This window comes from Syngnathoides biaculeatus, chromosome 7 (assembly GCF_019802595.1).
Source record: "Syngnathoides biaculeatus isolate LvHL_M chromosome 7, ASM1980259v1, whole genome shotgun sequence".
Classification (NCBI taxonomy): domain Eukaryota; kingdom Metazoa; phylum Chordata; class Actinopteri; order Syngnathiformes; family Syngnathidae; genus Syngnathoides; species Syngnathoides biaculeatus.
Genome location: NC_084646.1, coordinates 5,554,988 through 5,568,726, shown reverse-complemented (window position 1 = coordinate 5,568,726; position 13,739 = coordinate 5,554,988). Strand labels below are relative to the sequence as shown.

At 44.3% G+C, this 13,739-nt stretch overlaps 1 protein-coding gene across 7 annotated transcripts in view; it reads right to left on the bottom strand.

Annotated features, from left to right (window-relative positions):
- Positions 1–214: 214 nt before the first annotated feature.
- Positions 215–13,739, bottom strand: part of si:ch211-121a2.4 (transcription factor 7-like 1) — a 22,371-nt gene continuing 8,846 nt past the window's right edge. For 5 of the 7 annotated variants that reach the window (XM_061825861.1, XM_061825858.1, XM_061825859.1 and 2 more), the window contains 8 exons: positions 12,668–12,775; positions 12,482–12,539; positions 11,199–11,355; positions 10,846–10,932; positions 8,630–8,841; positions 5,076–5,239; positions 2,672–3,014; positions 215–327 (listed from right to left, as the gene is read on the bottom strand). In XM_061825861.1, coding sequence (XP_061681845.1) covers positions 2,712–3,014; positions 5,076–5,239; positions 8,630–8,841; positions 10,846–10,932; positions 11,199–11,355; positions 12,482–12,539; positions 12,668–12,775 — 1,089 coding nt within the window. In that variant the 3' untranslated portion in view covers positions 215–327; positions 2,672–2,711. The remainder of the gene's footprint in view (positions 328–2,671; positions 3,015–5,075; positions 5,240–8,629; positions 8,842–10,845; positions 10,933–11,198; positions 11,356–12,481; positions 12,540–12,667; positions 12,776–13,739) is intronic. The other 2 variants (XM_061825862.1, XM_061825863.1) reach the window with 2 other exon arrangements.

Here is a 13,739-nt window from a genome sequence, read left to right as displayed (position 1 = left end):
AAAACATTTCAGACAAAAAAATGCAGCTGATCAATTATTAATTAATGGGGGACGGGTGGGGGGAATTTAGCAAGCTTTAATGCAATTTTTTAAAAATCATAAATCAGTAGGTAATTGATTTTAAAATTATTCAATTGCTGCAGGCCTGTTTAAAATGACCAAGACGAGCTTTTGACAGTTTGCTTTTCATTTTTGAATAAAACCGACATCCAAGTACAAACGACACCAAGTAAATATTTAATTTCCAAAGTCAGATGACTGTACATAATATATCGTGTCCACCTAATTTATGAAATCCCTTCTACATGTCGAGTTGAACTTGTTTTCCTGAGGATGGCAGGCCAGAAAACGTTGAGTTGGACACCATTTTAACCCACAAGAAGAAAGAAACTTCTCTTATGTTCACATTAAAAGATAAAAACCTCATCTACAAAAATACATGAGGTGAAAAAAAATTACGTGCATTGTATTTGCTTTTTTTTTTTTTTTTTTCCCCCTTTCCCCCAAACAACCTTCACCTAAAAAATTCCCACCATTCACTGCTCATTCCAACACACTGACTTGACATGTCCACACCAAATTAGTGACTTTTTGAGAGGGGGCGGGGGGGGGGGGGGGATTAACAGCCTCCGACCATCATGTGTGATGGTCGGAGGCTGCTGCCTTTTCTGTGCTGCTGCCACGAAAAAGCACTGCCGACGTGTGACGACGACGTTCCACGGCGTGGAAAATGCAACTTAGTGTGTAAAGTGTTGTTTTGCCCGCTTGAAACGATGCAACTAAACCATCGACGGCTCAACGTGAATCCGGAAAAAAAAAAAAAAAAAACAGACGAACGGGAATACGGATTTAAAAATAGCCAGCGCCGATTAATGTTCATATTCAAAATCAACAGTGAGTATGCAATTTAATTTTTACACTTATGTGACATTTTCTGGTGGGGATTTTGGGTGGGACGGGGGTGCACCCTGGACGTTCACACCACTGGTGCCCTCTTAAATCTTCAATTAATCCAAGATGTGCACACGCACTCTTAGACAGAATTTTTGGGATACAAATCATTTGGTTATTGTTACAAAATGTTCCAACTGACGACAAACTTGGCCTGTTTAGAGGTTTTCTGATGCCAAGAGATTGTGTTCAAAGTTAATCAACAACGGTAACATTACAACAAACTTGCTTCAGGGTGTCAGTTGCACCGAAACGGGAGGAGCAGGACTGAGCGGGACGCATTCCTTGCCGACAACTATCTGAAGTTTATCTTGTTAAAAAGGTTCGCGCAAAGGTCACACACGAGGCGGCCATAAAATGTTGCGATTTTAAAGTCATGACGGATGTTCGGACACAACGTCCACGTAATTGGAATTTTAAAAACTTTTCTTCTCCTCATTAGAAATGGCACAAATTTAAAGGCAAAATTTTTCATCATCATACATCGTAAAACCCTTTTTAACCGTCAAATGTTTAAAGCGGTATTTCCACATTCTTAAAGTTTAAAAAAAAAAAAAGACCGCTAATTTCCTGTCAACAAGCCGCGACCCCCCCCCCCCCCCCCCCACACACACACACACGCTTTCAACCCTGCGATTTATGCGATGATGGGGCTAATTTGTGCATTTTTTCTCATGGCCACAAGCAGGCACTTAAGCAGAAAAGGTAAGAGTGAGACCGGTGGAATGTATGTGCCGAGGAAGTGACTTTTATCGACCCTAGCATGTTGTTGCTGTGTAACTGGCATTTCTCAGTGATATTTACCAGTAAGATTTATTTTACAGTTAGCGCGGTGCTATCGTTAGCACTAATATTAGCACCGCGCAAGCGTTAGCGTCAAAGTCTTTCTGTGTACAGTCTTTGTAAATTACTTCGTGTTTCAATGTGGGCACTTGTAGCTTTTAGACAGCTGCGCTAGCGTGTTGCTATTGTGTTACTGGCATTTCTCAGTGATAGTTACCGGTAAGTTTTATTTTAACTGGCCCTAAGAGTTAGTGCTAGCCCGGCACTAGCATTAGCGCGGCGCCGTCGCTAGCGTTAAAACTCTTTCTGTAATCCGTCTTTTTTTGTAAATATCTCGTGTTTCAATGTGGGCACTTGCGGCTTTTACACAGCTGTATGTACCAAATGGTACTTCCTTTACAAATGTACTCGGTGAGGCGAGTAACCAGGTGCGCTCTGTAGGCCGGGAACTATGGTATACGACTACTTGTATAATGAAACTAAAATCAAGTAAAAAATTACATTTGACCAATATCGGCGGTTTTGAAATGACCTCGGTCTTATTTTTCTGTCGCAAAATAACATTTGAGCGAGTGCGTGTCGGCCTAACCTCACACAAGGGCCAGCGATGAACAACGGAGGTGACCCAAACGCACCATTTGCGGATGAGCCCTCGAACAGAACAGAGGCCGCCCGGGCGGATTGGGCCGAGATGACGAGACAGCGGAGCGACGAGAACGACGACCGTGTGAGATGCATTCACACAAATTCTGATTTGTTATTACGCATTTCTTCTTTGCCATCACTTGTACCCTAACGTGGCGGCGGCACAGAGCAAATTTCCCAGAAACGTTTCTCAAATTGTGCATTTCATTGCAGTCTCGAAAACAGGTGAACAAATAAAGCACCGAGAGGGAAAAAAAAAAAAAAAAAAAAAGGTATTAAATAGATAACTTACAGCTTACTTAAGGGGCGAAAAAGCGGCGTCGGGGGCCGCATCACAGCGTGCGGAGGTTTTCGGCCATGTAGCTGAGGCTATAAAAGTTGCAGGCCACGCAGCAAACGTTGCAGAGCGACGACAGCAGCCGGTAGAGCCGCAGGCGGCCGCTCAGGTGGCGGTACTTGGCGTCCGTCTCGCGCAGCTTGGCGTAGGCCTCGCGGTTGGACGACAGGCCGATGTCCTGGCCCAGACCGCACGCCTGCTCCACCAGGTGCATGTCGGCCATGAGCTCCGACGTCATCTGGCCGAACCACTGGGCGTTGACCGCCGCCATCGTCACCGACACGAAGAAGGTGAAGATCTGGCCGGGCGAGAAGGAAGTCGCGTTTAAAAAGGACTGTTTGGGCGCTTGCCTCGGTAGCACGGAAACGCAAGACGTTGCTGTGATACGTCAGTGCGTCAGCCATGTTGGATGTGGCACATCCGCTCATTAGCCCACGAGTATGGAAGTAAATATGTGCCACCAAGGTTTACATTTCAAATTCAAATCCTGGTGGCACGTTTTTACTTCCATAAAAAAGACAGAACTTTGTAAAGGTACTAAAACTAAACAATGAAATTACCTTAAAGGTCCACTAGCCTAACGGTAACAGACAATGCAAAATGCTACAGACGTTATGCGGGCAATGCCCAAACACTTTCAGCAACAAATACTTCCAACACAGGGGTGTCAAACTCATTTTTCTCTGGGGCCACCTTGTGTTTCCGGTTTCCCTCAGAGGGCCGTCATGACTGTGAAACAATACAAATATTTAATCATCTCATCGTATTTACATCATCAATTTATGAACTAGTTTTGGAATCAGAAATCAAGGGTAATGTGTTATTCAACTATCCATGTCTGGCAACAGAAAAATGCTTGTAGTATCACAACTTTCTCATTTATGATGCATGACAATTTGCATTTTTTGTACAGATTTTTACAAGAATCATGGAAAATTCACACTCTAGGTTTGGCTTCGCGGGCCGGATCTGGCCCCCGGGCTTTTGAGTTTGACACCTGTGCTTTGACACAAACTGTGAATCAGTTTAGAAACATCTTTTGCTTCTGTAGCACTATAACACTGCCCTCCAGTGGCCAAGATGTGAACACCCAAAGGAGCACAAGTGTTCCAACTGATTACAGTGTGCCGTTGGCCATTCGCAGCCCCGCATATTCGCGTATTGTGCTCCCAGTGTTTTTTTTTCCCCCGTAATGTGCCATATTTTCACGACTTAGGTGCACTTAGAAGTCTTAAATACCCTCCTAAACAGACGGGGTGCCTTATAATATGGCCACACTAAATTCCAAAATCTGTAAATGTTAATACGTGACTAGTCCAATGAAGTCATGTACAACTGAACACATTGCTTACATTCTTAACGCGCACGCCAACATGTTTTAACGTGTACGTAAGCTCCCATAAAATGGCGTGCGGAACAATTGCAATTTTACATTTGTGAGCAGAAGCGTACTTTGCCCCAAACACTACCTTTATTACTCAAGATGTTGTTCACACTCAGTGTCACATCAAAATGAAAATGATCACATTAGAGCAAATAGAATACCATACCTAGAAAATAATAAAACAAAACAATAACCCCCCAAAAAATGAACACCGCATGCTACTCCCAGCATCCTGAGCGGAACTAAGGTCCTCCTTGCCAAATACGTGCTAAAACATTTGCGAGCATGCTTGCAAAAAACGTAAGCCACAGGTCTCAAACTCAAGGCCCGGGGGGCCCTGATACGGCCCGGCACGAGATTTTATGTGGCCCGCAAAGGCAAGTCATGTGCGTCACATCTGTAGCAAAATTTCAAATTGATGAAGCGATTGAAGATTTTGACAGTTTCAGAGTCAAAACGGCCATTTGAGCGACACGGTACCTACAACGTGGCCCGGGACAAATATGACTTTGACACGCCCGATTGAAGCGGTGTGTTCAGGTGTTCTTCATTGGTCGAGTCGCACAACAACGCTTGCAGATTTTGGAACTTGTCGTGCACTAAAAGTGCGCAGTCCATTTTTGAGAAATTTAAGACTTTTCAAGTGCACTTTATGGTTGCAAAAAAATGGTACATATCATACATAGGTATTTTAATATTGCATTCGTTAGTCGCAGATTTTTGTTATTCGCCGGTGTGCGTGTTCGGAACATAACCCCCGCAAAGACCGAGGGAACACTGTCCATTTCAATTTGAGATATGGACTTTTTTTGTTAAACCAATAGTTTCCCACTGAGCATGACGACCGGGAGGCAGTTTGGATTTGGAATCGGTTTTGCCACATACATCAAGGCGGCGTCTGTGCGGCACGATGGTCTATGGCGGAGAGTGGTGTACGCCAAAAAAAAAAAAAAAAACAAAAAAACAAAAACCCACTTGGAAGCCCTCGCGCTCGTCCAGCATGTCGCTGGGATGGTACACGGCGAAGATCGTGAGGTTGAAGAAGGCGCAGGCCGAGCCCAGGTGAAGGTAGAAGGGGACCAGGCGGCTCTGGATGAAGCCGTACGTGTGTCTGTTCAGGTGGTTGTCCATCACGAAGTCTGCTTGCAAAAAAAAAAAACAAAAAACGTGCTCAGCAAGTTACAGCTCGCATTGTTCCTCCCCCTCCCGATTTCAGATTTTTTTTGCATAATCAATAACACGCAAATCATCAATATTAACATCAGTCAGACAACCCGAGGAAATACAACATGCAGTTTTATGAGGACAATTCAATTTATTAAGCATTTGCGATACTTGGTGATGAATCTTTCCGAATTTCATTCTTGTCTTCCTTGCAGAATTGTATCAACTCCGCCATATTGGTGGGGTGCTCTAGCATGAACTGTCCATTTAAGCTCACACCACACCATATCAATTGGATTTAAATCCGGATTTTGACTTGGCCGCCACAGAACCTTCATTTTGTTTCTTTTGAGCCATTCAGAAGTGGACTTGATGGCGTGTTTCAGATCGTTCTCCTGCTGCATGATCCAATATCATCGCTTGAGTTCGAGGGCAGGAACTGACGGTCCGACGTTTTCCTTCAGGATTTTCTGGTACACAGCAGAATTAATTGCTCCCATCAATCACAGAAAGTGATCCTGGTCCTGAGGCAGCAAAGCAGCCCCGGTCCATCACACTGCCACCGCCGCTTGGCAGAATGTTCTATTTATCAAAATGCTGTCCCAATTTTTGAGCCAGCTGTAAGCATTTTATCAAGTTTCAGGATTTTGACAGACTGTCATTTGGTGGTCACAATATTGTCATGCGACAATTCAAAAACCCGACACTTGCACACCTTTCAAAAAGTTCTCGACAGTCCACACAATGATTCTCCAAAAGTCTTGAGGATCATCAAGAGGTTTTTTTTGGCTAATGACAGACAAGCCTTTGTATAGTTTTTGCTGACAATAGGGGTTTTCGCCTGGGAACTCTGGCCAGTGTCTTTCTTATGATAAGAGTTATGAACACTGATCTTAACCAAGGCCATCGAGGCCTGCAGGTCTTTAGATGTTCGTGGTTCTTTTGTGACCTCCTGGATGGGTCGTCTTCGCACTCTTGGAGTAATTTTAGTGGGTTGTCCAAACCTGGGAAGGTTTGTCGCTGTTCCCAGTTTTCTCAATTTGTGGATAATGGCTCTGACAGTGGTTCGCTGGAGCCCCAAAGCCTTGGAAATGGCTTTGTAACCTTTTCCAGACTCACCTTTTGTCAAATTTGCGGTTGGTCACAGTGACTTTGTGATTCAACAAGGGGTGGCAAAATTACCTTTTCAAAGAGGGTCAGAAAGCTATGGGTTCTTTTTTGTGCCTTAATAAATTGTCATTTGAAAACTGCATTTTGTATTTCCTTGGGATGTCTCGGAATGATCCTAAAATTGTTTGATTGGAAAAAGATTTGTATTGGATACGTGCCCCATGTTAATAAATTAACAAATCCCTCATCCGGTCGGCAAGTGGAGCACGAAGCAAAGTTCGTTTGACAACCAACTTGACAGACGACCTTTGGCCCACTTTCTCCGTGGAGTCATGAAAAGTGTAAAAAATTCACCAACAATCCAGGACACGCCTCAGCTGCCTCACAGGCGACCAGATGAAAAGAAAACACTGAAGTGAATGAATGAGGAAGTGAAACACAGTAGCTAGTGCTGTCTTGATTATATTCTAATATTTTGGGGGGGGGGGGGTCATCATCAAGTGAGACCACTTTACTTAACAAAACCTCAATTGTGTGAGCAGGAATGAAAAACCTTGTACGTTACAAAATAGTTTTAATTAGAATGTATTTTTGACCAGATTTCTCAAAAACATGACCCCAAAAGGCAAATTTTCAAAATCAATTTTTTCGCAAATCTATGAACCGATCTTCAAAATCGTTGGCGTGTTGTTTTCGGGTCGAAGCGCCCATCCCGTCCAGTTTCGGCATTTTGACAGACTGTCATTTGGTGGTCACAATAACCCGACACTTGTCGCAATTTTTTCATTGTGCGGCAGACCCTACGCCGAACTGACTGACCTGTCGTCCAACCAGTTTCGACTAGTTTTCGCCGATTAGCTTTATTCGAATTAGAATGCGTTATTGACCAGATTTCTGATTTCTGAAAATATCGCGCAAAAACAATGCCCCAAAACGCAAATTTTCCAAATCTTTTTTTTTTTTTTTTTTTTGCGAATCCAAGATCGGATCATCAAAATTGTTGGCGCCTTGTTTTCGGGTCGAAGTGGCCATTCTATCCAGTTTCGGCATTTTGACAAATTGTTATTTTGTGGTCAGAATATTGTCACGCTACAACTCAAAAACCCGACAAATTTTCCATCATGCGGCAGACCCTACGCCGAACTGACTGACCTGTCGTGCAACGACTTCGACTTGTTTTATTCGAATTCGAATGCATTTTTTTTTACCATATTTCTGATTTCTGAAAATAATCGCACAAAAACATTTCCCCAAGAGGCAGATTTTCAAAATCATTTTTTTCACGAATCGCGTTGAACTGACCTGTCGTGCAACTAGTTTGTGATGATTACTTTTATTCGAATTAGAATGTATTTTTGACCAGATTTCTGATATCGCACAAAAACATTGCCCCAAAAGGCAAATTTTCAAAATCTTTTTTTTTCGCGAATCCATGATCCGATCTTCAAAATTCTCGGCGCGTTGTTTTCGGGTCGAAGCGGCCATTTTATCAAGTTTCGGGATTTTGACAGATTGTCCTTTGGTGGTCACACAATATTGTCACGCTACAACTCAAAAACCCGACAAATTTTTCATTGTGCGGCCAACCGTACGTCGAACTGACTGACCTGTTGTGCAACTAGTTTTCGGCGGCTAGTTTTATTCGAATAAGAATGCATTTTTGACCAGATTTCTGAAAATATCGCGCAAAAACATTGCCCCAAAAGGCAAATTTTCTAAATCATTTTTCCCAAATCCATGATCCGATCTTCAAAATCGTTTGCGCGTTGTTTTCGGGTCGAAGCGGCCATTCCATCCAGTTTTGGCATTTTGACAGACTGTCATGCGGTGGTCACAATATTGTCACGCTACAACTCAAAAACCCGACAAATTTTTCATTGTGCGGCCAACCGTATGTCGAACTGACTGACCTGTTGTGCAACTAGTTTTCGGCGACTAGTTTTATTCGAATAAGAATGCATTTTTGACCAGATTTCTGAAAATATCGCGCAAAAACATTGACATCTTCAAAATCGTTTGCGCGTTGTTTTCGGGTCGAAGCGGCCATTCCATCCAGTTTTGGCATTTTGACAGACTGTCATGCGGTGGTCACAATATTGTCACGCTACAAATCAAAAACGCGACAAATTTTCCATGATGCGGCAGACTCTAGTGCAACTAATTTTGGGTCTATGGCGAATTTGAAGAGGGTCACAAAGTCACAGCTGGAACAGCCTATCAAGAATGCCGTGTGCGTGTGTGTGTGTGTCACGGACTTGAAATGAAGGTGACCCAAATCTGCATTCCCCAGTAGGTCGAGAGCAGAACCAGCTGGGCCAGCTTGACTGCGAACGTTGGCTCCTGGTCGGTGGCCATGCTCCCAATGCTCCCAATGCTCGCTCGCCTCCTGGCTGGGTGCGGGTGCCCCCGGATCTTGACGGAAGCTTCTGGAAAATGCCGGCCGGTCGAACCCTCGACAGCCGCGGAACTGTCGGGGAAGACGTGACATTTGTCAACGTGAAGCCCCGTGACACACCCAAACTGTTCTCGCCACGCAAAAGTCACGAAACGAAACAAAACAAAACAAGACACCAGGGCTAACAACCGGCGTTTGACTCCTGCGCTGTTGTCAAGGAAACTGCGCTGGGCAGCCACTCGCCCACCTCTTAGCATAGCGCGGCTAACCACTGCTAGCAAGAGAAACTTTAGCGGAGTTTCAAACTTACACAACGGTGTCACATTACGCTTTCGGGTGCAAACAAGTGTCGCTTTCTTAAATGTCGCGTTTGCCGAGACAAGCGCGACTGTCTTTCAAAACTTTGCGAACGGCAAACGCTTTTTTTTTTAGTTGATAAATGTGAACGAGCATGAGGACTAACCGTGCGGAGGGCGAGTTGAGCTGAGGGAACACCTGGGAGGAGGCGGAGGAGGAGGAACCCGAAATAACTTCACAAACGTCGGAGGGAGAAGTTCCGCAACAACAAAACTGGTTCCACCGAGTATCGAGCCAAACAGTGACGTTGAACAGCAAGCGGAACGCGACGCTTTGTTTTTTTTTGTTTTTGTTTTAATAACCACTTTCCATAACTGCTTTCATTATCTGGGTGGCGACACCCGGGTGGGGGCTGCGCACAAAAAAAAAAAAACCCATAAAAATCAAAAGCACTCGTTTCTCAAGTCATCTTTCCCATAAAAACATGCAATAATTTTTTTCTTTTCAAAACGAAATTAAAATACACAGTAATCCCTATCAATGAGAACAAACAGAATTTAAAAGTTTAATGTCAACCTTTTTTTTAAATTTAATTTAGAGGTCACCGACCTTTTAGATTGAACAGGTGTCTAAAGTCCTTTTTTTGACACAGTTGTCTAAAGTCCTTTTTTTTTTTTTTTTTAAACATAGGCCACATCAGTTTCCCTTCAGAGGGCTTGTAAACTGAACCAATATAAATGTATGTTTATCTCACATTATTGCACAAAATATACACGTTGAATTTATACAGAACTGGAGGCCAGTAAAAAAAAAAAAAAGACACTATTTTACAATTAAGCTTAAAAGGAGGTATTGGTTAAAAAATACATTAAGATTGAAAAAAATTTCCAGTTATCGTATTTTAATAAGAACGAAGGCGACGCATATGATATGCTTAGGCACATAAAATTTGTGCGTGTGGGGGGGGTTGTGCTTGAGTTTGACATTTAGAAATGTGAACGTTCAACTTGACACCAGTGATATCAAATCCATTTTCCCCATTGAAATCTCATAAATCCATCCCAACCAGAACCACGTATAAGCACAGTTCTGATCCTAGCCGCCACCCCCCACCTCAAAATGTCTATTTTTTTTTTAATAAAGTGTATTTTTTAAACTAAAAAAAAGTTTTCAAAAAGTAAGGTCATGACTCCCGTGGAACGCCCCCCCCCAGTCGCCCTTCAAGACTTGCAAACTAGCAGAACTGATACGCCCATGCAAAATCCTCTCGGGGCTTCCACATCCCGGTCAGCGCCTCTTGCAGCTCCTTCCCTCAGATAGGTGCCAACCGAGGATCCATTTTCCGAGCCGCTTATCCTCACGAGGGTAGCGGGAGTGCTGGAGCCTATCCCAGCTATCCTCGGGAGAGAATCAGGGTACACCCCGAACATAACCGATTGCACTCACAATCACACCTAAGGGCAAGCCCTCGATGAAGGCAGGTTTTTCGGGATGTGGGATGAAACCCACACAGGCGCCGGGAGAAAATGCAAAGTCGACACAGGAGGGGCCGGGATATGAACGGTGGCCCTCAGAATTGTGAGGCAGACGCACCACCGTGACTCCGTAGTGTTTTTATACACGCTATTTTTCACTTGGCCACAATTTTATGTGTAAACAAAAGCTCGAAAGTCAAATGTTATCATCTTTAGGAGCTCTTTAGTGACACCTTGTGCAAAAAAAAACAAAGTAAACATTTAAAGTCACTCGACTGTAGTCGCTTTTGTCACAACACTTCACCTGAAACGGGAGGAAGTGGTCAGACCAGTTTTGTCAAACGCGGAACTCGGTAGTTGGCGGAAACACCAGATACGAACGTGGCGGCAACTTCAAAACAGAACAAAGCACCAATTTTAACACATCATGCAAAGGAAAATAGATGTACAGCATATGACTTCTATGGAAGATGCATGGTGAGGGGTTGGGGGGGTGTGAATCAAAGCTAACTTGGTGGTATAAAGAAGGAAATTGGAACAAAAAGCTATAAAAAAAAAAAGCAAATGTGTCAAATGTCTAATATCTATGTGTCCAAATGGATGGTCAACCCCAAAGGTGAGGATGGGGGGCTGTGCGTGGGGGGCACCGGTGCGTACGTGGCAGTTGCGCTCGCCGTGTCCTTTCTGTGCGACTCCGCCGCGTAGGACGACGACGACGACGACGAGGCCTCCAGCTCGCTCGACGGAGAGGTCAGGCCCGTGTCGTGCCCCTCGTGTAGGATGTCTGTGTGCGTGGGCGGCTCAGGTGCAGACGCTGCAAACAAAACGTAAAACATTTTCATTAAATTGTATATGACGAATGATGCAAAGCACAGGTGCCAAACTCAAGGCCCGGGGGCCGGATCCGGCCCGCCACGTGATTTTACGCGGCCCGGAAGGCAAATCATGCACAGTACAGCCTCGGTTCTCGACCACAATCCGTTGAAGGCGGTTCGACGAGTGATTTGTTCGAAAACCGAATTGCGTCGTGGGTGGGTCAGCTGGTCTGGCCACAAGCATTGTTATTTACAGGTTTTGTTGGGGGCATTCGACTAGCCATTTTCGTTGAAAAACAGAAGCAGAAAAATGGCGAAATTTTCATCCGAAAACCGATTTGTTCGAGAATGGGGAGGTTCAATGATTGAGGCTGGACCGTACGTCAAATTCTGTGATTCTTGTTCAAATCTGTACCAAAATTTCAAATTGTCATATCATAAATCGCAATTTTGAAGACAACAGTTCAAAAGTCCCTTGCCCTTGATTTCTGATTCCAAAAGTTCTTCATAAATTTCACGTGTCAATATGATGAGGCGACAAAATGATCTTTATGGTTTCACAAGTCATAACGGCCCTTTAAAGGAAGCCAAAACTACAATGTGGCCTGCGACAAAAATTAGTTTGACACCCCTGATGTAAAGCAAAATGGAATTATTTGCAGAGGTGTCACGAACCAACGGTCCACGGGCGGACCCAAATGCAGGACTCCAAGACGAGGACATGATGTTCAGTGGGAATCATTATAAACCAAAGTTGTGCACGACAACACGGTCCAAGAAGGCAGGATCCAAAACAAGAAACAATGTCCGCCAACCAAAAGCGTGACCGGGCCGTAATGGCGCAGTGGCGGAGTAACCCGGGATGCGGGAAAGCGTGCTCAACGAACTGGCAAAAACCGGTGACAGAAGTCCAACTTAAATAAATTGTCTAATCACAGGGCTTAATGTGACATAACTGTGACCAGCGACAGGTGTCAGAGATGAAACGCCCCTCTTGGCCATGGTCCAGCCTTAATCTTAAGAAGCCCCCCGGCCAAGCTAAAATCGCACAAAAACCACCACTGCTTACCAAATGGGCTCTGGGCGAATTATTCTATGGACTAAAAAATATTTTGTAATACTTACTCGTCTGATCATTAGACCCGGTGGCTGCTTTGCCCCAAATTCTTTTCTTCTTTCTGCCCTGCGAAAAAAAAAAAAAAAAGAAAAAAATAATAACACGGAGTCATTGCACGTAAAAACAACATTGGAAAAATAATTGTTGACTTCCGAGGCGGCGTTGTATTTTTACTAAATGACGACGGGACTCACGTAGTTGCTTCTGCAGGTCCAGTTGGGGTACATTCTGTCGTGGATCCGTCTGAGCCGGTCCGATTCCTGGTAGTATTTAAGCTGCTCTTCCTGCGTCAGCGACTGCCACTGTGGACATCGTCGCGGTGTCAGCGCGCACACATGACAGAAACAACCCCGCAGTGCTGTGAAAAAGTATTCACACCCTTCCCGTTTTTTTTTTTTGTTTCAAGCACATCTCACATTTTCTAGCATGAACTGCCCGTCCGTCTCAATTAGATTTAAATCCGGACTTTAGCTTGGCCGATCCAAAACCTTAATGCTGTTTCTTTTGAGGCGTTCAGATGTGGATTTGCTGGGGTTTCATATCATTGTTCTGCTGCATGACCCGAGAGCGCTCGAGTTTGAGGGCAGGAACTGATGGCCGTAGGTTCTCCTTCAGGATTTTCCGGTACACGGCAGAAATAATTCTTCCAGCAATCACAGCAAGGTGTCCTGGTCCTGAGGCAGAAAAGCTTCCCTAGTCCATCACTAACGGGCCACACACCAAAGACTTCAGAGTTTTGACTCGTCAGTCCACAGAATGTTTCCCTAAAAGTCTTGAGGACCATCAATATGTTTTTTTTTTTTTTTTTTGGCAAACGTGAAACGAGCCTTTGTCTTCTTTGCGGACAGCTAGCGGGTTTCGCCTGGAAGCTCTCCCAGGGACGCCATTTTTGCCCAGAGTCTTTTCTTACCTTAACTGAGGCCAACGAGGCCTGCAGGTCTTTAGCTGTTCGAGGTTCTTTTGTGACCTCCTGAATGAGTCGTCGTTGCACTGGAAGTCATTTTTGTTGGTCGTCCACTCTTGGGAAGGTTTGCCGTAGTTTCAACGGATCTGACAGTGGTTCATTGGAGCCCCAAAGCCTTGGGAAAGGTTTTGTTAACTTTTCCAGATGGATTTCAATCGCTTTTTTTCCCGTTTCTTCTTGGGATCTTGTACCTAACTTCACGTTCTTAAGTGAGGTCTCGATGAAACAAGTATGGTGGGAATCGAGTTTGGATGTGCCTTGTGAAATTGAACTCACCTTTCCCAAATTAGTGGTTACTCACG